Source organism: Sorex araneus, chromosome X (assembly GCF_027595985.1).
Source record: "Sorex araneus isolate mSorAra2 chromosome X, mSorAra2.pri, whole genome shotgun sequence".
Taxonomy (NCBI): domain Eukaryota; kingdom Metazoa; phylum Chordata; class Mammalia; order Eulipotyphla; family Soricidae; genus Sorex; species Sorex araneus.
Genome location: NC_073313.1, coordinates 367,559,318 through 367,586,242, shown reverse-complemented (window position 1 = coordinate 367,586,242; position 26,925 = coordinate 367,559,318). Strand labels below are relative to the sequence as shown.

Sequence of the window (26,925 nt, the reverse complement as noted above, 5' to 3'; positions counted from 1 at the left end):
GAAGTGGCCGGGGGTTTACTCCCAGACCACCTGGGAGGAAACCGTCACAGCAAACAGTCCCGGGCTCTGTGGGCCGCTGTGGCAGTGCGGGTCAGACTGCGGGAGGGGGTCTGAGGACCGTGGACACCCCCCGAAGCTCTGCAGACGGGGCGGCGTGGCGCGGAGGGGCCCTGGGGGTGGGCTGGTGTGGCAAGGTGCACCTGATGAGACGACATTCACGCACTACGTGAATGTCCGTGATGGCGCCGTGATGCCAGCCACGGAGAGCACACGACTCACTCGTGTTCAGGGTTCCGAACCTGCCTTTCTCTGAGCTCGCTTATCAGGGTCCACCCACGGGGCCAAAAGGAGCAGAAGTTCAGTTCATGTTCGGGGCTGAGTAATACTCTACTCCAGTCCTGTCCGGGGGCACTGGAGTATTACTCAGCCCTAAACATGAACTGAACTTCTGCTCCTTGGACCCCCGTGGGTGGACTCCGATAAGTGATCGGAATACTAAACATAAGTAAGTAAGTAAGTAAGTAAGTAAGTAAATAAATTGTGTGCTCATCGGATGTGCCTTGCTGCACCCAGCCCAGTCCCAGGGCCCCTCAACGCCACGCCGCCCCATCTGCAGAGCTTTGGGGTGGGGTGGGACTGGAGCGAGAGCATAGCAGGTATGGTATTTGCCCTGCATGTGGCCGACCCGGGTTCAATTTCTCAGTCCCTCTCGGCAAGCCCGGCAAGCTATCGGGAGTATCCTGCCCGCACGGCAGAGCCTGTCAAGCTCCCCGTGGCGTATTGGATATGCCAAAGACAGTAACAAAAAGCCTCACAATGGAGATGTTACTGGTGCCCGCTTGAGCAAATCGATGAGCAACGGGACGACAGTGCTCCAGTGCTACTCCAGTGCGCGTCCCATTTTCTTCATCCATTCGCCTCCTGACGGGTACTTAGGCTGTCGGCGTGTCTTGGCTGGTACCAACAGCGCTGAGGCGAACACAGGTGTGCAGACCTTTCTGAACAGTGTCTCCGCTTCCTTCCGGTCGGACCAGGGGAGGCACAGCTGAGTCACAGGAAAACTCCAACTCCAGCGCTGTGAGGCCCCCCAGCCTAGCGCGGCGCCAGCTCACAGCCACCCACGGTGCTCGAGCGACCCCTCTCTCAACCCCATGCCAGCGCCGGGGGCTCCCGGCTCTCACCCCAGCAGGTACAAAGCAAAGGCTCTCTGGGCAGGGTGGGCTGGACTTGGAACCAGGCTTCGGAACAGGGACCTTCTCACTGGCCCAAAGGCAGGACCCACAGCGGCAAAAACCCAGAGATGCATAAATGTGACCCGATTCTCAGCCTGTCTGGGCCCGGAAGCCGGGCTCGCGGGGGGAGGGACACTGACGGTGTCAGCGGAGACTCTGCCTGGCCCCACACGGTGTCAGCGCAGACTCTGCCTAGCCCGCACGGTGTCAGCGCAGACACTGCCTGGCCCCACACGGTGTCAGCGCAGACTCTGCCTGGCCCCGCACGCCAGCCAAGCGCGTTTCAAGTCAGAAACGGAAAGGGCAGGAACATGAAAGCATCCAGGGCACGTTAATCCCCGCCTCTGCTCACGGGCAGCAAGTGCGGGGTGATAATGCAGCAGGCACATTCCTGTCCCAAAGTGACTGTGCCAAGTCATCGAAGGAGAGCCGGGAGGAAGGCGAGAAAAGGGCAAAGAAAACAAGAAACCGGCGAAGAAGTCCGCACCCGAGTCGGGCCGGGGAGAGGCGCGGGCCCTGCAGGAGTGCTCGTCCGGGGATGCTCAGAGCACCACTCTGGGAGCGAGACCCTGGAAGTGACGCAGCAACAAGCGCGTCTGAGCATCAGTGAAGATGTGTCTGGGCCCCACATGAGCAGCTGTGAAGACACAGCCTGAGTTTCATGCATCTACACGGCAGTCAAACTTGGGGACAGAGAGAAAGGTGAGAAGGCGACAATAGTGGGTCACCCGGCCGCTCTCCACAGAGACAGGAGGGGGGCACAGATGTCAGCCTGATTTACCCAACCTGCAGTAGAATGAGCACAAATTTACATATTTACACACACAGAAACAGACACGAAAAACTTGACATGATAGCAACCACATCCACACGTTAGCAGGAAAGCTCCGTCACGGGGCTGGAGCGACAGCACAGCGGGGAGGGCGTCTGCCTCACACATGTCTGACCCGGGTTCGAGCCCTGGGCTCCTCTACAGGCCCCTGAGCACCATTAGGAGTACTTCCTGAGTGCAGAGCCAGGAGTCACCCCTGAGCATCGCTGGCTGTGGCCCCACCCCACCACCAAAAAAGAAAAGCTGCATAAGAAGAAAATTTGAAAGCAAGCGGAAATAGCGCGGGGTCGGGGGCGTCGGCGCGAGAACGCCGGAGCTATTCTGAAAGGCACCTGTCGCTGCACCAGCAGCGTCACAGTAAGTAAAATGTTTTTAGCGGAGACAAAAATAATCTGAACAACCTGTCAAGTGCTCCTCCAGCCCAACGCTCCAGGCCCCCGAGCCCGCCCTCCCCACTTGACCAGCCCACGACCCCCCCGTCCCCGCCGGGCGCACCAATGACCGGCAGCCGCCCCATCTCCCCGGACACGGGAGCCTGTATGTCCAGAGCCACAGACGGGCGCCGCGGGGCGGCAGGCGGAGGCCCCGGTTGGGATCCCCAGAGCCAGACAGACCCCCAGCACCACCAGGTGAGGGTCAGACCTTACCCCCAGGCTCCAAGATGACCCCTTGTCCGGGGCCAGTCACGGCCTTCGAGCCGTCAGACTCCTGGTGCTGTTTCCCAGGCCCCCCAGAAACGCCAGGCTCACGGCCACTCGAGGGCCCCGACGGGGCTCCGTGAATGGGGGTGATTCCACCTCGGGGGCTGCCCCACTGAGCATCACAGAGCGGCTGGGACACTCAGCAGCACCGACACCCCCTCCGTGCCCGAGCCTGCAGGCTTGTTTCCGACGGCCTGTGTTGTGTTTTGGGGGCTGGAGCGATAGCACAGCGGTAGGGCGTTCGCCTTTCACGCGGCCGACCCGGGTTCGATTCCTCTGCCCCTCTCGGAGAGCCCAGCAAGCTACCGAGAGTATCGCGCCTGCATGGCAGAGCCTGGCAAGCTCCCCGTGGCGTATTGGATATGCCAAAAACAGTAACAACAAGTCTCACAATGGAGACGTTACTGGGGCCCGCGTTGCATCTGGAGCCACACCTGGTGGTGCCCGGGGCTACTGCGCTTAGGGCTTCCTCCTGCCGGGCTCGGGAACGTGTGTGATGTGAACCTCAGCCCCAGCCACTGCCCTGACTCTCGGCGTGCCGGCCTGTCGCGTGTGTGCGCCTACAGGAGGGCGGTCAGAGCACCGGAGTCACAGCCTACAGGCGCACACGCGCGGGCCAGGGAAACGTCTCGATTCACGAGGAAACTCCGCCAGAGAACAGGCACCCGGCTTCCGAACAGCTGTGTTCAAAGCCAGTTCCCGGGCACACTGGCATCAGTGGCTTGCGGCAGAAAACTCGTACGAGCACCAGACGCAGGGGGAAACCCCGTGAGCAGCCTACCTGGACGTCTTTGTATTTGTCCCGCAGGTCCAAGAGCCGGTGGTAGGCCTTGATGGCCTCGGAAAACTCCCCCACGTCGGTGCAGGTGAGGATGTAGTTCTCCCAGATCTGCCAGTGCTCGTAGTTGCACTTGAGTGCCTCCTGCAAGGTCCTGAAGGCTTTGGCCCTGTGGAGAGCCGGGGGCAGGGGCCGATGATGCAGGAGGCCGCGGGAAACCCTCACTGAGACTTTCTGCCCGTCCCCGTCCCCGCTGATAAGGAGGCCGCGACGACCAGAGCCCCCGACGCAGCTCAAATTTCCCTGCACGATGATCTCTTAAAAACTTACAGATAAAGGAACTGCAAAACAAGAGCAGGAAGAAATAACATAAAGACAAGGAGGAAGAAAATAAAAGCCACACGGAGTGTCAGGATATACCAGAAAACCTTCCAGTTCCTGTACTACAAACCATGAGTCAAAAGAGAGGGGAGGGGGGAGGGGGAGGGAGAGAGGGAGGGGGAGAGAGAAAGGGAGGGGGAGAGAGAGGGGGAAGGGGAAGGGGAGGGGGGGGGAAAGAGAAGGAGAGGGGGAGGGAGAGGGGAGGGGGAGAGAGAGGGGGAAGGGGGAGGGGGAGGAGGAAGGGGGAAGGGGAGAGAAGGGGAGGGGGAGATGAAGAGAGAGGGGGAAGGGGGAGGGGGAGAGAGAAGGGGAGGGGGAGGGGAGAGAGAAGGGGAGGGGAGGTGGAGGGGAAGAGAGAGGGGGAAGCGGGAGGGGGAGAGAGAGGGAGGGGGGGAGAGAGAGGGAGAGGGGGAGGGGGAGGGGGAGAACCTGCCACAGAGGGGCGGGAAACTGGGACATGGGTGTTGGGACTGTGTACGTGAAGGAGGGAGGGTGCTGGAACACTGTATCACTGAAACCAACCCGAGCATGAGCAACTCTGTAACTGTGCATCTCACTGTGATTTAATTTAAAAATAAAGAAATAAAATTACTTGTTACTAATGACTAATCTCGACAATCATCACTGATTACTGACCAATGACCCAGGGCCAGGGGAGAGCTGGAATGAATGCCGAGCGGGACCCTGGCCATGCATCGTCCCCAAGGTTCCCACGCGGCCCTGGGCATGGGCACTGCGTGTGTGGCCAGCACAGTGGGGTGGGGATAACCAACAGTCCCCGTGGCTCTCAGCACAGCAGAGGCCTCAGGAAAAGCAAACCGAACCGAGTATAGTGTTCTCAGTAGCCAGAACCTGGAAACCCGAGTGCCCGAGAACAGACGACTGGTTAAAGAAACCATGGTACATCTACACAATGGAATACTATGCAGCTGTTAGGAGAGATGCAGTCATGAAATTTGCTTATAAATGGATAGATGCTTATAAATGGATATCATGCTAAGTGAAATGAGTCAGAAAGAGAGGGACAGACATAGAAGGACTGCGCTCATTTGTGGAGTATAGAATAACATAACATGAGGCTGACACCCACGGACAGTAGACACAAGGGCCAGGAATATTGCCCCGCAGCTGGAAGCCTGCCTCATGAGCTGGGGGAGAAGGCAGCTGGGACAGAGAAGGGATCAGTAAGACAGTGATGGTTGGCGGGATGGGTCGGGATGGGAGGTGTGTGCTGACAGTAGATAAGGGACCAGACGTGATGGCCTCGCAGTACCTACACTGAAAACCCTCGTGCCCAAAAGTAGGGAAAGAGTCTGGGGGAAACTGTCTGCCATGGAGGCAGGGGGAGGAGTCGAATGGGGCAGGGGGGACACTGGGGACACTGGTGGTGGGGACTGTGCACTGGTGGAGGGATGAGTGTTTGATCTTGGTAGGACTGAAACTCAAACATGAAATTTTTGTAACTTTATCTCACGGTGATTCAAAACACCAAAACCCAAAACCTGGCTGTGTATGGCCAATACTCTGAAGGCTGCAGCTCAGCCAAGACATACATGAGTCGGCGATAAAACACTCTCTCTGGAAACTCCGAAACACCCCTTCCAGGGAAAGAAAAGGAACTCACGTACGCAGAGGGGGCTCACTAAAAACGTCCAAACCAGGGGCTAGAGCCCCCGTACGGCAGGGAGGGCGCGTGCCTCGCACTCGGCCCTCCTGGGCACTGCCCGGAGAGGCCCCACAGCGGGCCCACGGGCCCTCTGCCTGCGCAGGCCTCGCCTTGACCCCCCCCCCCCGCGCCCACTCTTGCAGGCCATCTGTCAATGCTGGCAGTGGGTCAGGTGAACCCCAAGACCCCGGAATCCGGGCGCATGGGGCCTCAGCTTCTTTCACAGCCAGAGCCCCACGCGGGGTGCGGGGGACCGGACCCGGGTCAGCCGTGTGCAAGGCGAGTGCCGGAACCCGTGCAGCGCTCTCCGGCCCGGGCTCTCTCCAGCCCCCGCTCCCGGAAGAGAACGGCTGACACTCGTCGCTCTCAGTGCTGACCAGAACCCACTGGCCCAGCGGGCTGACGCAGGCTCAGGGGCCGGGACCAGGGGAAAGCACAAAACTTCAAACAACAGTTCTTTCCGGAGAGACGGTCCCAGGGCAAAAGGTGTTGCCTTCCTGCACACGGCTGACCAGGGCTGGAGATCCCTGGCACCACCGGCGCTGGCCCGTGAGCACAGAGCCAGGAGTAAGCCATGAGCACTGTTGAATGTGAGCCCTCTTCCAAAAAAGAAAATCAAAACCAGCAATTCTTCTTGGTACTGCCTATCAAGACGTCCTCAAGAAATAAGCCACACTGCGATGACCGCACGGAGCCACTTGAACGCAGCCGTGTGAGTGGGTGAAACGGGAAGGGGGGGTCCGGAGAAAGCCCGCCCTGACTCTGGCAGCGAAGCCCACCACACGCAGGGAACTTACTTCTGTTTCAGCCGGATGTAGGACGTCGAGAGATTGTTCCAGGCCTCGGCGTTCTGAAAGGAGAGAGAGGCCGTGAGACGTGCCCGGGCGCCCGGGAGGGGAGCGGCCACGCACCAGCTCACCCGTGGGGGAGAATATTCGCCTTCCGTGACTTCAAACCAAAAGGATCACCCAAGAGACTACAAACTAGGGAATAACCGCGGGAGCATGGGCCAGGAATGTTCAGGTTTCCACGTGCCAAAGAGCTGGGCAGTGCCCACTCGGGCCACCCAACAGACCGGTGAGTCACAGTGCTGAGCCATGCAAAAAGTTTTTGTGTTTTTTGTGGTTTTTTTTTTCTTTTTGGGTCACACCCGGCGATGCACAGGGGTTACTCCTGGCTCTGCACTCAGGGATCACTCCTGGCGGTGCTCAGGGGACCATGTGGGATGCTGGGAATCAAAGCCCGATCGGCCGCATGCAAGGCAAATGCCCTACCCGCTGTGCTATTGCTCCAGCCCTGCAAAAAGTTGTTTTTCCCATGTGCAAAGGCCGGGTGGTTCCGGCCCCTCGGGAGCAAAGGGGTGGCGTTCCCCAGTCACTTCTCTCTGCCCACTTCCCAGGTCACGACCAAGCAGCGGAGTCTCCGGATGGGGGCCGACTCTCTCGGGGACAGTGAGAACCGAACTGGTCGCTCTTGGTCCCACCGTCGCTATGATCGGAGCCTGGAGGCCCTGCACACGCCTCAGGCTCTTCGAAGCGAAGGGTCTCTGCACGCAGACCCACCACGGTCAGGGCCAGACGGGCTCAGCACCTTGGAAAGCCGTGGACAAAGCGGACAAACTTAGGGTCCACCACTGACCGTCAGCGCCAGGTGGCTCTAAACTGGTTCCCGGGAGAAGGGCAGTAGCACAGGCCTCGCCGCCGAGCTGGACACCGGACATCTCCGCCACCAGCTAGACCTCCCCGGACTGGGCCCTTGAGGCCACACAACAGAGGGGTAGTGAGTGCCCGAGGCACAGTCCGGCCGAGCCGGAGCGGGGACACACCAGGGCACCTCGTTCTCTCTGGGGCCTCAGCCCCCAGCAGCACGCGGCCGCGCAGGACTCTCTCCGGAAGGTCTCCAGAGGGCACAGGCCAGGGGCCAGCCGCGGGCACGGGGCAGCGGTGCAGAGTAGGGCGTGCTCGTGACCACCTGTCCCCAGTCTCCGCCCAGGAGGCGGACACTATCGGAGACACTGCTGCCCCCACCAAGCTGACCTGGAGTGAGCTGCACGCCAGCAGGACAAGGAGCGAAGGGAACGATCTGGGCTAGGGAGGGAAAAACCCAGCACCAACTGCAGGATACTCTGTTTCTGTGGGATGAAACTATCACGGTGTAAGTCTGCGATGCCCAATCCACTGCTCCGGCAGGTCACGGCGATGAGCACGCCAAGCAGGGGAAGACCGTGAGTGTCCAGCAGCGTATCAGAGAGCAGGAGATGAAAAAAAAACAAGCTCTGAGCAAGAAGAGAGTAATCAAAAGAATCCAGACAGAAGTAGAAAAAAACAGAACAAACACAAGGTTCCGAGGCCTGCTGGGACCACACAGGCAGCATGAAACAGTCGAGACTGGAATATGGGGGGGGGGTCACTGGCAGAAAGGGGCGGGGGAGGTGGCGGAGTGGCCAGGGCACTTGCCGGGCACCCTGCTGGTCTCTGTGCCCCGCGAGGAGTGCTCCTAGCTCAGTGCTCGCATACGGGGCAGACACACCAGCACACACAGCCATTAAACTACTGATGACCGGAGGGGCTACCTTCAAGGCAGACGAAGACGGTGACAGACACAGGAACAAAGGGCCCGAGGCACAAGAGCACAGCGTGCACGATTCTGCTTCCGTGTGACACCCAGCAGCTGCCGCGGAGACGCCAAGAGGACAGGGGCGGGGGGGGGGGGGGCAGTGACGGGCTCTGTGGGCGAGTGCCACGTGTGTCCCCGAGCACAGGGCCAGGAAGGGGCCCTGAGAGTGTCCCAGACCACAGCCCCAAAGCGGAAACTGCAGCAGGGTGAGGGGCGTCCCACGCCGTCACCCAGGTACACAACCCGAAGACACGAATCGCTGTCCGAGCAACACGGGGTTCACGATCGGTGGCACCGGGCACACGGCAACAGCGACAGGCAAAGCCGGGGTAGCGGGACCAAGGCAAAGGCCGAGCCGGCGGGGGCACGGCAGCGAGTGCGGCCACGATGGGCCGCGGGGACACAGGCTCTCCGATGCCCGCTCAACACGCAGCCACGGCACGCGTCACGGTGACCGGCCGAACTGATGACGCGTGTCCAGTCACTTAGTCACTGCCTGTAAGGTGGGGAGGGACGTCCCCAGGGGCTCGTGCTCACCTGTCTCCAGTCTCCGGAGCACAAGCCCTGCGGTGAGAGCCTCAGCTCCCGGGGCCCCACCCTGGGGGCACCCAGCCCCGTGCCAGGAAGGGCAGCACCCCCCCGCCCCCCCACCCCACCCCCAAAGCAGGACCTGTGAAGAGGCTCGTGGATTTAGCAATGTCCAAACCTCCCCGCAGAGAAAGCCCCAGAACCAGGAGGGTTCACTGACACATTTCACAGAACGGAAAATTCCTTTACAGCCTCTTGTAAAGAGACAGAAGAGGGAACAGCTCCTGGCTTATTCCATGAGACAACTCGTACCCTGAAACCAAGCCCAAATAAAGGCATCGTAAATATACGTATATAGAGACCAGCGTCTCTGAAGAATGTAGACGGAAAAAGCCTCCATAAAACACAAGCTGGCCGGAGAGATAGTGGGGAGATAAGATACTTTGCTCTGAACACGGTCAACCCTGGTTCAGTTCCCAGCATGTCAGAGGTCAATTCTGAGCACAGAGCCAGGAAAAGTTAGTGTGGACCCCGAAACAAGGATAATAAATACTAGCAGGGGCTGGAGAGACAGTGCAGCGGGAAGGGAGCTTGCCTTGCACACGGCCTTGCACGCAGCCGACCTGGGTTTAATCCCCAGCACCCTACGTGGTCCCCTAAGCACAGTCACCCCTGAGCATCGCTGGGTGTGGCCCCCCAAACAAATAACACACACACTGTCACTGTCATCCCATTGCTCATCGATTTGTTCGAGCAGGCACCAGTAACGTCTCTCATTGAGAGACTTATTGTTACTGTTTTTGGCATATCCAATACGCCACGGGAAGCTTGCCAGGCTCTGCCGTGCGGGCGAGATACTCTTGGTAGCTTGCCGGGCTCTCTGAGAGGGGCGGAGGAATAGAACACGCTCAGCTGCGTGAAAGGCGAATGCCCTACCGCTGTGCTATCACTCCAGCCCAAACAAATAAATAAAATTTAAAAATAATAAGAGTCGGGCCAAGTGGAATTTTCCAGGAATGCAAGGTTGAGTCAACAAGCAAAGTAATTTACTGTATTCACAGAATAAAGGATGGAAGAAACCACAGAATCATCTCAAAAGACACAGAAAAAGAGTTTGGCAAATTCCATTACCTTTTCATTACAAAATTATTCAACAAATCAGGAGTAGACGGAAGGTCCTTAGAGCCATAAAGGGCGCCTGCAGAAAACCAGGCCTACGGCAGCCTCCCGCTGAGAGATAAAAAACCAAAGTCTTCCATAGATGAGCGAGGAGACAAGGACCCCGTTTCTGCTCCTTCCACTCAGCCCGAACCGAAAGGACAGGAAAAAGAAAAGCACCCCAAGGAAGGAGACGAAGCTGCCCCCGCAGCAAGAGGCACGGCAGTCAGTACAGAAACCTCGTTATCTCACAAAACAACAGCGAGCGTTAAGGAGTCTGAGGCTGCAGGACACAAGACTGATGCTGAAGGCATGAACTGGGCTCCACGCAGCAGAAAAGAACATTCTGGAAGTAACACTAAGAATCCAACTTCCTTTATAATAGCCCCAAGAGCAAATGACACAGAATATCTCAGCAAGGACAGAATCTCGGGCCAGAGTGCTAGCACAGCAGGGAGGGTGTTTGCTGGACAACCCCGATTTGGTCCCAGTACCCCACCTGGTCCTCCAAGCCTCACCAAGAGTGATCCCCCGAGCACAGCTGGGTGTGGCCCCAAACAAACAAACAAAATGTAAGAAATTTCTACTCTGGAAACTACCAATTATTGTTGAAAGAAAACAAAAATAAATGGAAAAACATTCCATATTTGTGGGTTAGAGGATTTAATATTGTTAAGATGGTATCAAAAATACTTCCCAAACTTATCTACAAGTTTAAAATCACAGCCAGGCAGCTGCAGGGATATAGCACAGCGGGGCGGGCACTTGCCCTGAGCCTTCTACAATCCCCTGGGCCCAGCCAGGAGTGAGTCCTGAGTACTGTCAGCTGCGCTGCCCACCCCCCAAATAAATAAATAAATAAAAATTATAACTAAAATAAGGGCCAGAGCAACAGGACAATGGGCAGGGCATTTCCCGTGCATGGGACTCACCAGGGTTCGATCCCCTGCATCCTCTACGGTCCCCTGAGACCACCAGGAATGATTCTGAGTCCAGAGCCAGGCATGAGCCCAGAGCACTGCCGGGTATGGCCCCCAGAGTAAAATTAAATCAATAAAGTCATCACCATGGGGGCTGGAGCAATAGCACAGCGGGTAGGGCATTTGCCTTTGATGCAGCCGACCCAGGTTCAATTCCCAGCACCCATAGGGTCCCCCGAGCACTGCCAGGAGTAATTCCTGAGTGCAGAGCCAGGAGTAACCCCTGAGTATCGCAGGATGTGACCCAAAAATAAAATTTAAAAAATTGTCACCATGGTGGGGCAAGAGAGACCGCCCACTGGGTAAGGTACGAGCCTTCCGGCACCCCGAGGGCCCCCGAGCACTGCCTGGTATGGCCCCAAGCCCACCCGCCACGCCCCCAAATCACCGCTCTCAACATGCCACGGGTTCTAGCAGGGGTGGGGGAGTTGGGGCTCCCAAGGGGTCCCCGGGCAGCCTGGAGTGTCCGCCCGGGACTGTGAAGCCATGCCGGGCGGGGGATCAAACCCGGGGCCTCGGGGGTGGCCCTGGCTGGGGCTGCGGTCAGGACAGGGAGGACAGAGGCAGGTGCCGCTGTCAGGGGCCCGGCAATGGGCTGGACCCTCCGCTCCTCACGGTCAAGTCCCAGAGCCCCGGGGCTGGGAACGGGGGACCAGGGTGGAAGCCCCGTCCGCCACCCCCCGCCATCCCCGGAGGGCGAGCCGGAGCAGACGCGGCCGGGGGACACTCACGTCAGGCTCGAGCGTCACGCAGCGCTGGAAGGCCCGTGCCGAGCCCGCGTAGTCCTCCAGGGCCAGGTAGGCGCAGCCCAGCGAGAACCACACGCCCAGCTGGAAGAGCAGAGGGAGGCGTCACTCGCACGCAGGGCCCCGCGGGGCAGAGGGAGGCGTCACGCGCACGCAGGGCCCCTCGGGGCCCGCCACCCTTCCAGGAAACTGGCACACGGGAGCCGTGGTCCAGCTGCAAACGGGAAAGTGAGTTTTTCACCAGGGACTCGCGTCCTCGCGTCATCTCCCAGAGACATTTCCTTACTGACTTTCCTGTCTGGGGAGGGCTAAAATACTTTGTTTTTTTTCATATATAACTTAAAAACTCAGAATTACAGAATTACCTGCTATTCCAGAGCTGTCAGCAGTATTTTCAACTACTGCAATTCTGAACACACATGCACACACATGCATACATGCATGCACACACATGCACACACATGCTCACACACACACCAGCCCGGCAGCCCCGGGGCTGGTGGCGAATCCCCATCCGGCAGCCCCAGAAACTCAAACTTGCCCGCCGGGTGGCTCCGCAGCCCGGGAAGTGGGAGGGGCAACTTCCAGGGAAGCTTCCGGAAAATGCTTTTCTGTGGCCACCATCTCTCAGCCTCCGCTCACAGGGCTTTCTGTCATCAGAGCTTAACTCTGCAGGGCCTTTTTAGAGGAGGGGCCACCCCAGCGGTCCTGGGGGCTCGGGGTCAGCTGGGCGGGCTGGCCCAGCGAGGCATGCTCTGCCACATCCCCAGCCCACAGCCTCTTCTGGGCTTTTCTGGGTGACAGGCCACACCCAGTGGGTCCCACAGGTGGGAGCGGGGACTTGAACCAGGCAGGCCACGTGCCCGGCAAGCACGGTCACCCACCAGCCAATGCTCTTAACAAGACGAGGCTGGCCAGGTCAACGGTCTCTGCTTCTAGTTTTCTATCTCTGCGAGGGTGGCGGAATTTAGACGCGACTGAATTACAGACCTTCTCCGAGCTCCCCAGCCCCCCGCCCCGGGCTCTGCAGAGGCTGACCTGCATGGGGTTGATCTGCACGGAGCGCTCGAAGCAGGTGGTGCAGTCCCGGAACTGGCGGTGGCGCAGGTGCAGGAGGCCCTTGCAGCGCTGGGCTCGGGCACTGCGCTGCCCCGACAGCTCCCAGGCGCGGTCGTAGCAGCCCTGGTCCCCCAGCACGTCGCCCAGCAGGCAGTACAGGCTGGGCGTCTCCCTCTTGGCCAGCTCCTGCCGCAGGATCTCCTCGGCCTGCAAGGACAGAAACCCCGGGGGCCTCAGTGCGGGCGGGCGGGCGGCGGGCGCGCGTCTCTCGCACCTGCCGTAAGCCCGGAACCTCCTGTATACCAGGGGGCTCTGAGCTTGGTTTGCAAAGTCTGAGATGGGATGTGGGCCACAGAAGACGCCGGAGGCAGGGACACGTCAGCGTTTCCTTTTCCCCCCAAAAGGATCTGCCCGGGGGCCGGAGAGAGAGCAGAGTGGTCAGGGCGCTTGCCTTGCACCTGCCGACCCTGGTTCGATCCCTGGCACCACAGGGCTCAGAGCCAGGAACAGTCCCTGAGCAGTGCCAGGTGTGAAAGTGAGAGAAAGCTAATCAGTGTTTGAAAGCTAACAAAATAAACAAGTGGAAATTCTGAGCATCACTCGGTGTGCCCCCCGCCCCCGATAAAAAAAAAAAAAAGAAAAGCAGAACTGGTACATTTGGCCGTTGACTGACAGGTGAAGGCGACATCACCCCCATGAACTCTTCCTCTGGGCCCTCCCAGGGGTCGCGGCCGGGGACAGACACTCCGCGGACACTCAGAGTGAAGAAAACCAGCAGGACCTGCTGTGGGGACCGACCAATCACCAGAACGGGAGAGGGAAGGGGCCGGGTGACGGGGGGCAAAGGAGCCGAGGGGCCCGGCCCGGCCTGGGGATGAGGCGGGCGGCCCGTCATGAGGCCGGCCAGGCACACGGTCTTTGGGTCTGGCTCCGGGGCCACACCCAGCAGTGCTCTGGGCTTGCTCCTGGCTGGGTGCTCAGGGACCGTAGGGGTGCCGGGGATTGAACCCCCGGCCGGCCACCCCCAAGGCGAGCGCCCTCCCGCCGTGCTCACTCCAGCCCCAGCGGGACTCTAGCAGAAATGATCTCAACGCAGCGCGATGGGAACAAACTAAACGGCTCCCGTCACCTTCCCCCAGGAGGCACAGCTCCGCCACACCACGGTTCCTCACACGGATGAACAGGTGAGACGCCGGGGCCAGAGTGGCAGCACAGCGGGGAGGGCGCTGGCCTTGGCCCTGGCCGGCCCGGGTCTGACCCCAGCCCCCCACACGGCGCCCTGAGCCTGCCAGGAGCCGCACGCGAGGGGAAGGTCATGACTCAGCGCTGGGGGGAGACGGGCGGGCCGGGGCGAAGGAGCCAGAAGGAGCGAGATGACCTCACTCATCTGGGAGGGAAGCTCAGGGACGCGCTGCCCAGCCCCGTGGACAGAGCCCCTGGGGGCGGGAGGAGAGGAACAGTCTGATCAGGGCCTGGGGCCGGGGCGGCTCAGCGCTTATGGCACTTGCCCAGCCCGTGACCTCCCTGCCATCATTCCCGACACCCCGGGTGGAGGGGTCCCCGAACACTCGCGGTCAGCCCTGAGCACTGCTGGGTGGGGCCCCCCAGTCCCATGAAGACAAGTTTATGTTCTTTTTTTTCTTTTTGGGTCACACCCAGCGATGCACAGGGGTTACTCCTGGCTCTGCACTCAGGAATTACTCCTGGTGGTGCTTGGGGGACCATATGGGATGCCGGGGATTGAACCTGGGTCGGCCGCGTGCAAGGCAAACACTCTCCCCGCTGAGCTATCGCTCCAGCCCCAATAGTTTCCGTTCTTGTAAGCCAATGTTGCCACAGTGAAGAACGGAAGAGAAAGCAAGTCAAAGAATTCTTGGGGGCCGGAGAGTACGGCAGGGAGGGCACCTGTCTGGGTTTGACCCCCAGCACCCCAGGTGGTCCCCTGAGCCCTGCACCCCACTAGCTGCCTGGCAGCGAGCACTGGCCAGCGGGCACTCCTCCCAGGAGCTCAGCCTCTGGGCGCTCACTGCCTGCGGCGTGCGCGCAGACTCACACCCAGGGCTGCAGCCTTGGAAGCAGGAGGGCCCCGAGGCCCTGGGGGTCTGGAGGGCCCTGGACAGAGAGCCCGTCCGCGGCTCGGCCGGCCCTGCACGCTCCGCTCCCCGCCGCCTCAGAGCTGGCTCGAACGTGGCCGAGCCAGGACCCTCGTGTCGTGTGAAGGGCGGACCCCGGGGCTCAGCTCGAGAAACTGTTAGTCCGACTCCGGTCTCCCGGCTGCCTGGCGAGGTCTGGGGGTCTTTTATCTCCTCTCAGAGCGACCCGCTGGCGGAGGGCGCGCCCCCACCCTGCACGCCAGGCCCCGCACTCCTGGGTCCGCGCGGCAACTCCCCGCAGGGCCAGCAGCCAGGGTCAGGAGACAGGCCGTCCTCGCGTCCCAGCAGCCAGGACAGAGGGCCACAGACCGGCCAGAGAGACGGTACGGCGGGGAGGGCCCGCTTGGCGCATGGCCCACCCGAGCCATCCTGGCAGCCGTGTGGTCCCCTGAGCCCGCAGAGCCAGAGGATCCCAGGCACTGCCGGGTGCGGCCCCAGACACACAAACACAACCAACCACGTTTCCAGCCCGAGTGGCACACCTGAGCGGTAAGTGGCCGCCGTGAACATGGGGCACGTGCAAGAATCCTGCCGGCCCCAAGAATTCCTTCCCCCGCTCCCCGCTACACACACACGCATGCGCGCACACACACACATGCACACACACATGCACGCACACATACACATGCATACACATGCATGCACGCACACATGCATGCACACACACGCACACATGCACGTACATGCACGCACACATACACACGCATACACATGCATGCACGCACACATGCATGCACACACACGCACACATGCGTGCACACGCACACGCACACACATGCATGCACATGCACACACACGCACGCATACACATGCACACACGCACGCATGCACCGGCATCCCACATATCTGGACGCGCCCCACTGGCCAGTCCCAAGAGGACGAAGCTGGTGGGCAGGGCCCAGGGGAGCGTGGTTCCGGCCATTCCTCGAACCCTCTGGCCCCACGCTGGACAGGCCGGCTCAGCGCAGCCCTGCACTGCAGGCCCAGGCGCAGCTGCACTGGCCGGGCCGAGACTTTCCTGTGAGCGAGAGATCAGGCCTGGCCTCCGGGCCACCCGGTCAGGTCACGGAGCTGCTGTGGGACAGGCACCGGCCGGCAGGGCCCCCATCCCCACCTGCGGGGCCGGAGGGAGCGGTGCAGCCCCTCAGGGCCCGCCTGTGGCGCCCAGACAGGGGTACAGAACAGAGGGACTCCAGACACACTCTGCCTGCCGAGGGGCCAGTGACGGCTCCGAGAGGCCCGCGCGGGCGGCGTCGGGGCAGGGAAGGGGCCCCGAACAGGGGCTGGGTGTGGGGACAAGGCCAGAGCCGGCCTCGGGGGTCGGGGGTGGGCGTCCCCACCGCCGTCAGCGGCCAGGCTCCCCGCGGAGGCGGCTCCGGAGGGGCTGGAGTCTGCACGGTCTCTGCACGCAGGGCCTGCGGACGGCAGGGGGCGGGCGGGGGGGGCGTCCACAGGCTCCTCCCAAGGCAGTGCCTGGTCCAGCCCCTCTCCAGGGCCGGGCGCCCCCGCATGGCTCTGCACTTGCGGTGACCATCCCCGGGACCCTCCCCCACTGGCCGGTCCTTCATGGACCGTCGCACTCGGTACCCCCCGTACCTTCACGTGTGCTTGACCTCCCGTACTTTCCCATGTGCCCAGCCTCCCCCCTGTACCTTCCCGTGTGCCCTCGCCGCCCCCCACCCCTGTACCTTGCCGTGCTGCCCGGATCTCTCGTAGCAGATGACGACATCTTCCCACATCTCCAGCTTCTCGAAGATCTGCAGCGCCGAGCTCGTGCATCCCAGCTCCATGAGCAGACTTGCGAGCTGGCGCTGGAAAGTCGGATTCAGACAGTGACCACGTCCTGCTGGACAGAGCCCGACTCGGGGGTGGATCCCCTCCTGCCTCCCTGGGGTCCCCCGGCTTCTTTAGGACGGGTGCGGTTCCTAAGAACTGCTCAGAAATCTCAAGAGGGAAACAATTCCCCCGAGAGGCCCAGAGGGGCAGTGCAGGGGCGGGAGGGCTCACCCTGCACACCGCCCCCCACGCTGGACCCCAGCACTGGGCAGGGCCCCCAGTCCCGGCCGGGACTGAGTCCTGAGCACAGAGCTAGGAGTAAGGTCTGAGCTGGGTGTGGCCCTCAAACTAAATAAGCAAAAAACAGTGACTTGAAAAGTCTATTTCTGGGGGCTGGAGCAATAGCACAACGGGCAGGGCGTTTGCCTTGCACGCGGCCGACCCGGGTTCGATTCCCAGCACCCCATATGGTCCCCTGAGCACCGCCAGGAGTAATTCCTGAGTGCAGAGCCAGGAGTAACCCCTGTGCATCACCAGGTGTGACCCAAAAAGCAAAAAAAAAAAAAAAAAAGTTTATTTCTGGCTTCAGTGAGATTCTCTTAGGACCCTCCGTGGCTGTGAGGTGGCGCCAGCACAGCCTCTGTGAACTGTGGGGGTGGGAGTGGCCCCCACTGAACAGACACGTGGTGACAGTAGCAGAAAAGGGTCCCCACACGGGGCCACTGTGGGTGGGAAGGCAGGGGATGAGCCTCCAGATCCCAGCGACAGGAGTCAGCCAGCCTCCTCTTCTCCCTCCCTCTCTCCATCCCTTTCTCTCTCTCTCTCTCTCTCTCTCTCTCTCTCTCTCTCTCTCTCTCTCTCTCTCAGCCAGCCTCCTAGCCTCCTCTCTCCCTCTCAGGCACCTATCTACTGACTGCCTTATTTTGAGGCCCGATGCAAGGAGTCGCATCTGCTTGGTGCTTGGGGGTCACTGCTGCTGGTGTTGGGGATCAAACCCGGGGCTCTCGCAGGCTGAGCCCGGCCCCAGTGCTCGCGCCAGTCCCCAGCCAGAATTCCATCTTAATGAAAGTATTTATCTGAGCGCCAGAAGCCGGGGGGGTCCACAGCGCCCTGGGCAGACCACAAAACATTTGGTCTAAATTGCACTTGAACGGTTTGCCGTTCTCGTGATGCTTCTGTTCAAAACACATCAAAGCAACGCCCACCAGACATTTGTTCTGTCACAGTAACGGCTCCGAGTCGGCCGTTTATCCACCACAAACCACACGAAGCACTTATGCTCCAGGCAGCAAGATTAAACACATGTCAACGAGTCTCGCTTAGTCACTTCTTGATGAGTGTAACACTGTTGTCCTGTTGTTCATCGATTTGCTCGAGCGGGCACCAGTAACGTCTCCATGGTGAGACTTGTTACTGTCTTTGGCATATCGAACACGCCACGGGGAGCTTGCCAGGCTCTGCCGTGCGGGCGGGACACTCTCGGTAGCTGGCCGGGCTCTCCGAGGGGGCGGGGCTTTTGCGTGCAAGGCAAACACCCTACCGACAGCCGTGCGATGGCTCCAGGCCCTTGATGAGTTTCTCCCTTTTACTTATTCTGACCCCACCCGGCCGTGCTCAGGGCTCACCCCAGGGAGTGCTCGGCAGAGCATCAAACCCAGCCGACCCTCACGAGGCAAGCGCCCACCCCGCTGTGCGCGCGCTCCAGCCCCGTCTTTCTGGCCCAGGGCTCCCCGGATGCGGTGACGCCCCCAGAGGTACCTGAACAGCCCAGTGTGGCGGGACGCGGCAGCAGTGGAAGACCTTGAGGCGCTCCAGGACGGACGTCGTCTTGTCTCCAAACTGGTCTGCAAGAGCCTGGGGGCCAGGGTCAGAAGGGGTCAGCGCCATGACTTAAGAACACAAACACAGTTTCGCTTTGGGGCCACGCCTGGTGGTGCGCAGGGCTGACTCCTGGCTCTGTGCTCGGTGCTCAGGGCTGACTCCTGGCTCAGGGCTCAGGGCTCACTCCTAGCTCAGGGCTCACTTCCAGGGATCATTCCTGGAAGTGCTCAGGGGGCCCTGTGGGGTGCCAGGCAGCAATACCAAGTCGGTCACGTGCAGGCAGGCGCCCTCCCCGCGGAACTGTGGCCCATGTACAGGCGTGAAACTGATGCCCACGGTGGGGGGACGAAGCCCAGGGCCTGGCTCTGGCTGCCGCCCACACCGGCACCACCGGTGCGACCCCGGAACACAAACACAGGTCAGACAACGAACAAATAAAATCAAAAACCCACAAGTCACTCTGACAGGATGAAGAAGAGCTGTGGGTCTTTTTTTTTTCTTAGGTGATTCTTAAAAATCCTCGAAAATACTCTCGTGAGCATGGACACAGACACGCCCACCAATGTGCCGGGGACCAGGGGGTCTTCTCGGGCCCTGCTGGTGGGAAGGTAACCCGGGGCTGCCACAGCGGGAAATGCGGAACGTGTCCTCCCAAACTTAGAACAGAACTCAGCGGCTCCTGCGTGTCTGAAGGGTAAGGCCCCAGGATGGGGTAGGCACGGGGTCTGCTACAACAGCTGCGTCTCCATAGACAGGCGGGAGACAGAGGAGCAGTGAGCACCACTCGGTGGAATACCATTCAGCCACGAAAAAGGGGCCTGCTCACTGCAGTCTCCAGGGGAGGTGCTGAGGGAAGGGAGTCAGGTGTGAGACTCCACTCCACTGAGGAACATGAAGAAGCAAGGGGGGCACAGAGCAATCTCAGATGCTGGCTGGTGCCAGGGGGAGGGGATGGAGGGTGGCAGGCATGGTGGGCAGCTCAGGTGCCGGGTTACGGTGGAAACCCACACCAGTGTCCACAGCAGGACAAAAATAATGGGCGCCCTAGACAGAGGCGGCACAGGAGACAGGACGGCGGCCAGCAGGCGCGCCCGACCTGGTGCAGTTCCCAGCACCAGCACCGGGTGCGGCCCTAGGCCCTGGAGCACCACGGGTGAGTCCTGGAACACTACAGGCGAGTCTGTGAGCACCAGCAGGAGAGTCCATGAGCACCACAGGTGAGTCCGGGTGAGTCGAGGGCCCTGACCCTGCCAGTACCCAGAGATCCTCGGGCCGCTGCACTGACCCCCAGTTGGCCAGGAGTCCCCAGCGGGGCCCCCACCGCTGTCTTCCTGGGACCACAAAGAAACCCAAAATCGCCAAGAGCCAAGGAGGGCTTCTGTGCCCTGCCCTGCGTGTCACTCAGCGGCTTCGCTTCTTTAAGGGGCCGGGAAACAGCGGAGGGCACCTGCCTTGCTCGGAGCCAACCGGGCCGAGTCCTTGGGCTCAGAGTCAGGAGTGACTCTGAGCACAGAGCCGGGAGTGACCCTGAGCACTGAGCCAGGACTGAGCCCTGAGCCGGGAGTGACCCTGAGCACAGAGCCGGGAGTGAGCCCTGAGCACTGAGCCGGGAGTGACCCTGAGCACTGCTGGCTAAGGCTCAAAGAGACAAAGAAGAAAGGAAAAAGCAAGAGGCCGAGTGCAGACGGCGCTCCCAGGGGAGCCGGGACTGCTCCTGCCGGGCTGACTCCCCGACCTCCCGCACCTGCTCCGGCCCGGGGTGGCGCCGGCATAGGGCAAAGCCGCATCTGGCCCTCCCCCCCACGCCCTGGCGCCTCTGAGGCCCTGAGAAGAGTCTCCCCGACTCGCGCCGACGAGCGCGGAGGCCAGGGCGGGGCAGCTCGGGACCCCAGCAAAGGCCCAGAGAGAGAGAGAGAGAGAGAGAGAGAGAGAGCCCCTTCCGCCTGGCCGCGTGCCCCGCCGGCCACTCACTCACGGCTCCAAGGGAGGCGCGTGGGCCCTTCTGGGGTCTCCTGGGAGTTACGGGGGGGGGGGGCACGAGAAACCCCAGCTACCCGCTGGCGCAGCACCCAGGACGTGCCAGGACTGGTCAGACCGGGCCACGCCCTGGACGGAGGGGGCGCGGGGTGGGGGCCGCACACGGGGGGGGGCACCCACCTGCGTCTGCCGCAGCGCCCGCTCCATGCGCCGCGCACTGCCGCGCTCCAGCTTTGTCCGCAGGATGAGGGCCGCCGTGTGCACGGCCCAGAACTTGGGCTGGGAGAGCAGACACTGCGGGGAGAGGAGAGGAGGGGGGTGAGCGCTGGGCCCCCACTGCAGGGGAGAGGAGAAGAGAGGAGAGGGGTGAGCACTGGGCCTCCACTGCAGGGGAGAGGAGAGGAGAGGGTAGGGTAGGGGAGGGGAGGGGAGGGGAGGGGAGGGGAGGGGAGGAGAGGAGAGGAGAGGAGAGGAGAGGAGAGGAGAGGAGAGGAGAGGAGAGGAGAGGAGAGGAGAGGAGAGGAGAGGAGTGAGTGCTGGGCCCCCACTGCAGGGGAGAGGAGAGAGGGGTGAGCGCTGCTTAAAGGAGAGCTACGAAAAATATGACATAGAGAAAAACTTATATTTGGCTATATGTAAATCAAAGGTAATTTCTAATTTGAGTACATGTAACCAAAGTAATAACATTGGCTGGTTTTGCTTATTCGGTGATAGGAGTATTTATTTTCTTTTGAAACTTATATCCATGATTTCTTCTTATATTTCCTCAGCTAGTAATCCATTTAAACAACCATAGTAAGTTTACTTATAATATTTCTAGTCATTTTGTAGGGACACAGGAAGAGATATATTAAGCTTAAAGGGTGGCTCTTTAGGACTGGAGCGATAGCACAGCGGGGAGGGCGTTTGTCTTGCACACGGTCAACCCAGGTTCGATTCCCAGCATCCCATATGGTCCCCTGAGCACCGCCAGGAGTAATTCTTGAGTGCAGAGCCAGGAGTAACCCCTGTGCATCGCCAGGTGTGACCCAAAAAGCAAAAAAAAAAAAAAATAAACAAAATAAAAGTTGGCCCTTCCTGGGGACATCTCGCTATGTATCCCAGACCACAGTCCTCAGGCCAGGTTAGTCTTTCCTCACCCCAGCAGGGTCCTTGTTCAGTTACTTCTTTTGGGTTATGACAGAGTTTGTTCCCTGACCATGCTCTTAACTTATTATACTTACGGTGTTTAGCTCGTCCCCTTTCGATGCCAGGGTAGCTTACAGCTTGCCCTGGGTCCGTCCAGTCCCTCTGTCGGGACCCTGCTTTTGGAGTGTCAGGCACTAAGGGCAACTGAGGCTTAAGTCAGGTAAATAAGATGGATGCCCAGGAGTAAATATTTGGAATCAATAAACTCCCATGTTCCAAAGCACAGCGTCAACTGTCTTCCTGTGTCTATACAAAAGGACATTGCTAAAGCATGCAGGTGACAGAAAGGAAAGAGAAAAGCCATGTAGGATTATCAGTGTGCCTCGGGGGCACTGTCGTGGGAGTAGCTCCATACACCTAAGCCCCTGCGGAGGAGCAAGGGCCACCCGATGTTGCCCAACAGAGGAGGAAGAGGAGGAAGGAGAAAGGACAAGGGTGAAGGCCTGTGGAGCCTGGGCAGTGGGGCGCTAACTCTGCACCTCAATACGCTCACACACGCCTGTAGCCGCATCACCGACACCACAGCCACGAGCTTTCCCTGCAGATACAAGGAGAGAGAAATGTGGCCAGCCCCCCTGGTGTCTCTGCTCGGACCCGGCGGGCTGCCAGGCTCCGCTCACAGTGGCGCGAAGCTTCTGCCGACGGAAACCGCAACACCTGAATGAGCGGCGCACAGCCCCTCCCCAACAACGGGAGGAGGTGAGCAGCACGGCGGGTGCCAGCGCCTGGCGCAGCGGGGAGGAGGGACGCAGAGACGGCTAATGTTAGACGGCAGCTAGTGGACGCGGCGGCGCCCAGGGCCTCACGGGTGTGTTGACTCGGATTGGCCCCAGGGCCCTGAAGCGAGCGGCCCGGAACGTCCACAGTGGCAAGTGCTCCCTTCAGGACAAGCTCTGCCGCGGAGCTCAGCCAGGCCCGCCCCCAGCAGAGCACACACACGCAAGCCAGCCGCGCCAACGTGGGAACGGGACGCTCTCGCCATCACCCAGTGCGCAGGGACAGTCAGAACCGGGCAGGAGGGGCCGAGCACCCTTCTCTCATCACTCAGGAAAGCAGGAAAGTGGGACCACAGCAGCTGGCCCTCAGGGGACCCTGCGGAGCTGGGGCGGAACCAGGGTGGCCCTCGTGCCAGGCGGCACCTTGGCCCTCGCACTGAGCCGATGCAGGAAACCTCGTCTGGGGGAGAGGAGGGTGAGGGGTTGCTCCCTGCAGTGCTCAGGGCACCAAACGCAGTGCCCGTAGGGACGATGTCTCAAGACAAGCGCCACAGCCCGGGAGGCTCGCTCTGGCCCTGCGCAGAAATGTTTTTTTTTTTTTTTTTTTTGCTTTTTGGGTCACATCCGGCGATGCATAGGGGTTACTCCTGGCTCTGCACTCAGGAATTACTCCTGGCAGTGCTCAGGGGACCATATGGGATGCTGGGAATCGAACCCGGGTCGGCCGCGTGCAAGGCAAGCGCCCTACCCGCTGTGCTATCGCTCCAGCCCCCAGAAATGTTTTTTTAAATAATTGTTAGTTCTCCGGACCCGGCGGTGCTCAGGGATGACTCCTGGCAGAGCTCAGGGGACCGGGTGGGGTGCCGGGGACCAAACTTGGGTCAGCTGCATGCAAGGCCAACGCCCTCCTTGGACACACGCCTAGCGCCCGTGCAGGGCCCCACCGGGGGCTCCATGGCCGCAGGCGACCCCTGGGTGCTGCTGCTCTCTGCCCCACGCCGAGGCGGCAGCTGGCGACCAGCGTGGGGCCTGTCACTGCCACCTCCGGCGCCCCCCACGCCTGACACCAATGTCCAGACCCACTGGGTGCCTGCAGCCCGGTCGAGCCCTGAGTGGGGCAGGTGGACGGGGCAGCACGGACGGGCCCTGCCTGCAGGTCAGCAGCGACGGAAGGGGACCTCCCAGCGTCTGCCCTGAGGAGGGGCCAAGACACAGGACAGTCCAGGGTCACCTGAAGCATCCCCGCGCCAGACTGTCACCTGGATCATCTAGGCCTGGTGGCCAGACAGCGGCGGGGAGGGGCGAGATGAATGGCCCAACACTGGCCCTGCCCGGGCAGGGCCCCTCGGGGAACCAGACCCATGCCCCCGTCGCTGTACATGAGCACTTCCTTGGGCCCAGCGCCCCCTCACCGCCCCCCTGCCAGCCACCGAGATCCGGGCTCTGCTCCTCTGAGGCCCCTGGGCTCTGGAATATTCCAGCGCAGTCTAATCCTCTTCTTTTTCAGTTTTCTATTTTGTGTGTGTGTGTGTGTGTTTGGGTTTGGGTTTGGATCTGGGCCACACCCGGTGGCACTCAGGGGTGTCGGGGGTGGAAGCTGGGTGGGCCAAGTGCATGGTGATACCCTCCCCGTGGGTGCTCTGCCCTCTGTGCATGGGGTCCCTAGCCCGCCCCATCAGACTCCCGCAGGGGAACTAAAGCCACGGTGACCGAGGGAGCCCGAGTCCCTGGGCCCTGCCCCCTCCCTCCACAGCCTACCCAGCGCTCTGACCTTCCGGCTCGGACAAAGAGCAGCAGACGGTGGTGGCCTGAGTGGGCCAGAGAGGGAGAGACAGAGAGACAGTGACACAGAGATATGACAGAAACAGAGAGGCAAGAGAGACAGACGGGGGAGAGAGACAGAGACAGAGAGAGACAGAGAGACAGAGAAACAGAGAAAGACAGAGGCGGACACAGAGACACAGAGAGACCATGTTGGGCGTGAGGACGAATCCCTGGGGAACAGACGCCTCTGGCCCAGACTCCAGGTAAAATTCAGAGTGCAGAGACAGGACCCAGGTAAGGAACTGCCCCAATCCCATCCGAGCACCCCAGGAGTGAGCCCTGGGCACGGCAGCGCTGGCTACGACCCACCTAAACCCCGAATGATCAAACAGGAAGAGTCTGAACTAGAAAGGAGCAGCAGCTGCCTGGGAAGGGCGCGTGTCCGCCAGGGCGGGGCCTGTGCAGAGCAAAGCACCGAACAGCGGACAGCGGACAGGGGACAGGGGACAGGGGACAGGACGGAGACGGGAGGGGAGAGCAGGACTCACTGCCGTGAACGCCAGAAGCTCCTCCTCCGTCAGCTTGTGCACCGGGTTATTCTTCTGGAGATTCGTGCTTCAACAGACAAACAAAGCCATGCGTCAATTCAAAAATACATGTTTTAAGTAACAAAATACAACAATTTTTTTTCTTTTTGGGTCACACCCAGCGGTGCACAGGGGTCACTCCTGGCTCTGCACTCAGGAATTACTCCTGGCGGTGCTCGGGGGACTATATGGGATGCTGGGAACCAAATGCGGGTCGGCCGCGTGCAAGGCAAACGCCCTCCCCGCTGGGCTATCTGTCCAGCCCCATATACAACGATTTTTACCATGAGAGAGGACACGTATACACCTGAAGGCACATATTTCACTATTACTGTACAATACACAACGTATGTGAGCTTCCCGAAGTTAAATACAAAACTCTCTCCGTTAGAAACAGCTCAAGTCTTCACGGATCAGAGCTCCGTGTCCCGAGGAGGCCAGAGGCCGGCGCTCCTGGAGGGGGCTGTAAAGTCGGGGCTCAGGAAAGCCCATCGCTAGGGATTCCAGGCTTGGAAACCCCCGCAGGGCAAATAAAACAGAAACTCTAAACTAGGGGCGGGAAAGACAGAAGAGCAGGCTGGGGCTCCCGTCCCCCACACGGGCGGGGTCCAATCCCCGCCCCCCACATCATCCCCGAGCCAGGAGTCGGCCCTGAGCACGGCTGGGTGTGGCCCCAAAGCGAAAGCAAAACCCCCCCAAAGGTAAATGCAGTTTACACGTGCAGCAGACACAGTGCCCCACGACGCCCAGCCCTCGCGGCTTTGGCCCCAGCCCTGAAACTAGCCTGAGAGGTCGGGGAAGGGACGAGCACGGCCTCCCCGGCACTGCAGGACAGCCCGCTGGGCGAGCGAAGGCGCCGAGGCCGTCCCGCTGCGGGGACAGTGTGAGGGGCCGGGGCGACAGGACAGCGGGCGGCGCCCGGGGACGACCCCCCCACCCCAGACGGCCCCCCGAGGCCCACCAGGCGTGGCCCCCGAGCACAGGGCAGGAGTCAGGCCCGAGCACCGCCAGGCAGAGAGGGCGAGCACCCGAGGGGGCCCAGCCCCCGCCAGCCCTGCAGGGCCCCGCCCTCACCAGACCCCCAGGACCACGGCCAGCTCCTCGGCGCACAGCTCGGGCGTCCCGCGGCGCTCGCCGTCCGCCAGCCGCACCTCGTCCAGCACCGTGTCGTCGTCCAGCTGCAGGTCCTGCGCGACACGGCGAGGGTGGGCCCGGGCTGCGGCCTCCCCGGGCAGCTCCCAGGTGGGCGCGGGGACACGGGCCTGGGCTCACTGCCGCGGCCCGTGGCTGACCCCGCTCCCACCTCCCACAGTCCGCCAGGGGTGATTCCTGAGCACAGAGTCAGGAGTCAGCCCTGAGCACTGTCAGGTGTGGCCCAAACAGAAACAAACAGAGGAGAAGAATGATGAGACCTGGCGGCAGGGGTGGGGGCAGCGGGGCTGGGGCAGGGGTGTGGCCCCCAGACAGACGCCTCTGAACAGGAGGTGCCGCGGCCGCTCGCTCTAGGACGGGCTAAGGAAAGGGGCACAGCAGGCGGAGCGTTCCCAAAAAAAGGGGGCGTGGGGGTCCTCGGCACAGACGCCCTCGGGGAACAGGCCAGGCTTCAAGGTCGGCTTTGTGCACGACCCTGGATGGCGGCCCTGGGCACTTGACCAAGAGCATCGAAAACACGTTTACAGATACAACAATCACAGATGCAGAAGCGACCCAGACGAGCACTGTCCCACGAGCCCCTGACCGAAGTGGCCCCGTACATCACAGCTCAGCCACACAGAGCAGTGACCCGGGCAACCCGCAGGACTGAGGGGCCAAGAGCACCCGGGGCACAGGCCCTGTGGTCAATCCTGGCACTGAGCCCCAGCACCCTCCCAAGGTGCCTGGTGGGAGGCAGAGCCAGGCGGGCTGGCAGGGCGCGGCGGTGCGGGCTCCAGCCCAGCCAGGCAGAGCAGAGGCCACCGAGCTCTGGGACTGTAGAAGATGGGGGCCAGGGCGGGCGGTGGCAGGGGCGGCGGGAGCTGTCTGCGCTGGATCCTGAAACCGCGGGCCTCGCGGGAACAGAGCGCGGCTGTGGTGCTCCTGCCACCACCCCTGGGCAGCCCCCGGGAATGACGGACAAAGCACGCGCTCTGTGTTTCCCGCTGGTCTGTCCTCACGGGCGGGATCCACACCGTCCCTGGAGTCCGGGCCCGGCCCCCAGGGCTGACCACGGCTCGGCAGCCTTCCCGGAAGGGCAGGACGAGCAGCTTAAACATCAGGAAGCCCCGCA

At 61.1% G+C, this 26,925-nt stretch overlaps 1 protein-coding gene across 1 annotated transcript in view; it reads right to left on the bottom strand.

The window, feature by feature from the left end:
• The window catches only part of TTC27 (tetratricopeptide repeat domain 27), a 44,578-nt gene that overhangs the window by 8,195 nt on the left and 9,458 nt on the right, over positions 1–26,925 (bottom strand). The window contains exons 8-16 of the mRNA XM_004616067.2: positions 25,734–25,846; positions 24,621–24,687; positions 20,585–20,698; positions 18,365–18,460; positions 16,519–16,641; positions 12,657–12,884; positions 11,604–11,702; positions 6,388–6,440; positions 3,547–3,712 (exon numbers count right to left, since the gene is read on the bottom strand). Of these exons, the coding sequence (XP_004616124.1) occupies positions 3,547–3,712; positions 6,388–6,440; positions 11,604–11,702; positions 12,657–12,884; positions 16,519–16,641; positions 18,365–18,460; positions 20,585–20,698; positions 24,621–24,687; positions 25,734–25,846 (1,059 nt within the window). The remainder of the gene's footprint in view (positions 1–3,546; positions 3,713–6,387; positions 6,441–11,603; positions 11,703–12,656; positions 12,885–16,518; positions 16,642–18,364; positions 18,461–20,584; positions 20,699–24,620; positions 24,688–25,733; positions 25,847–26,925) is intronic.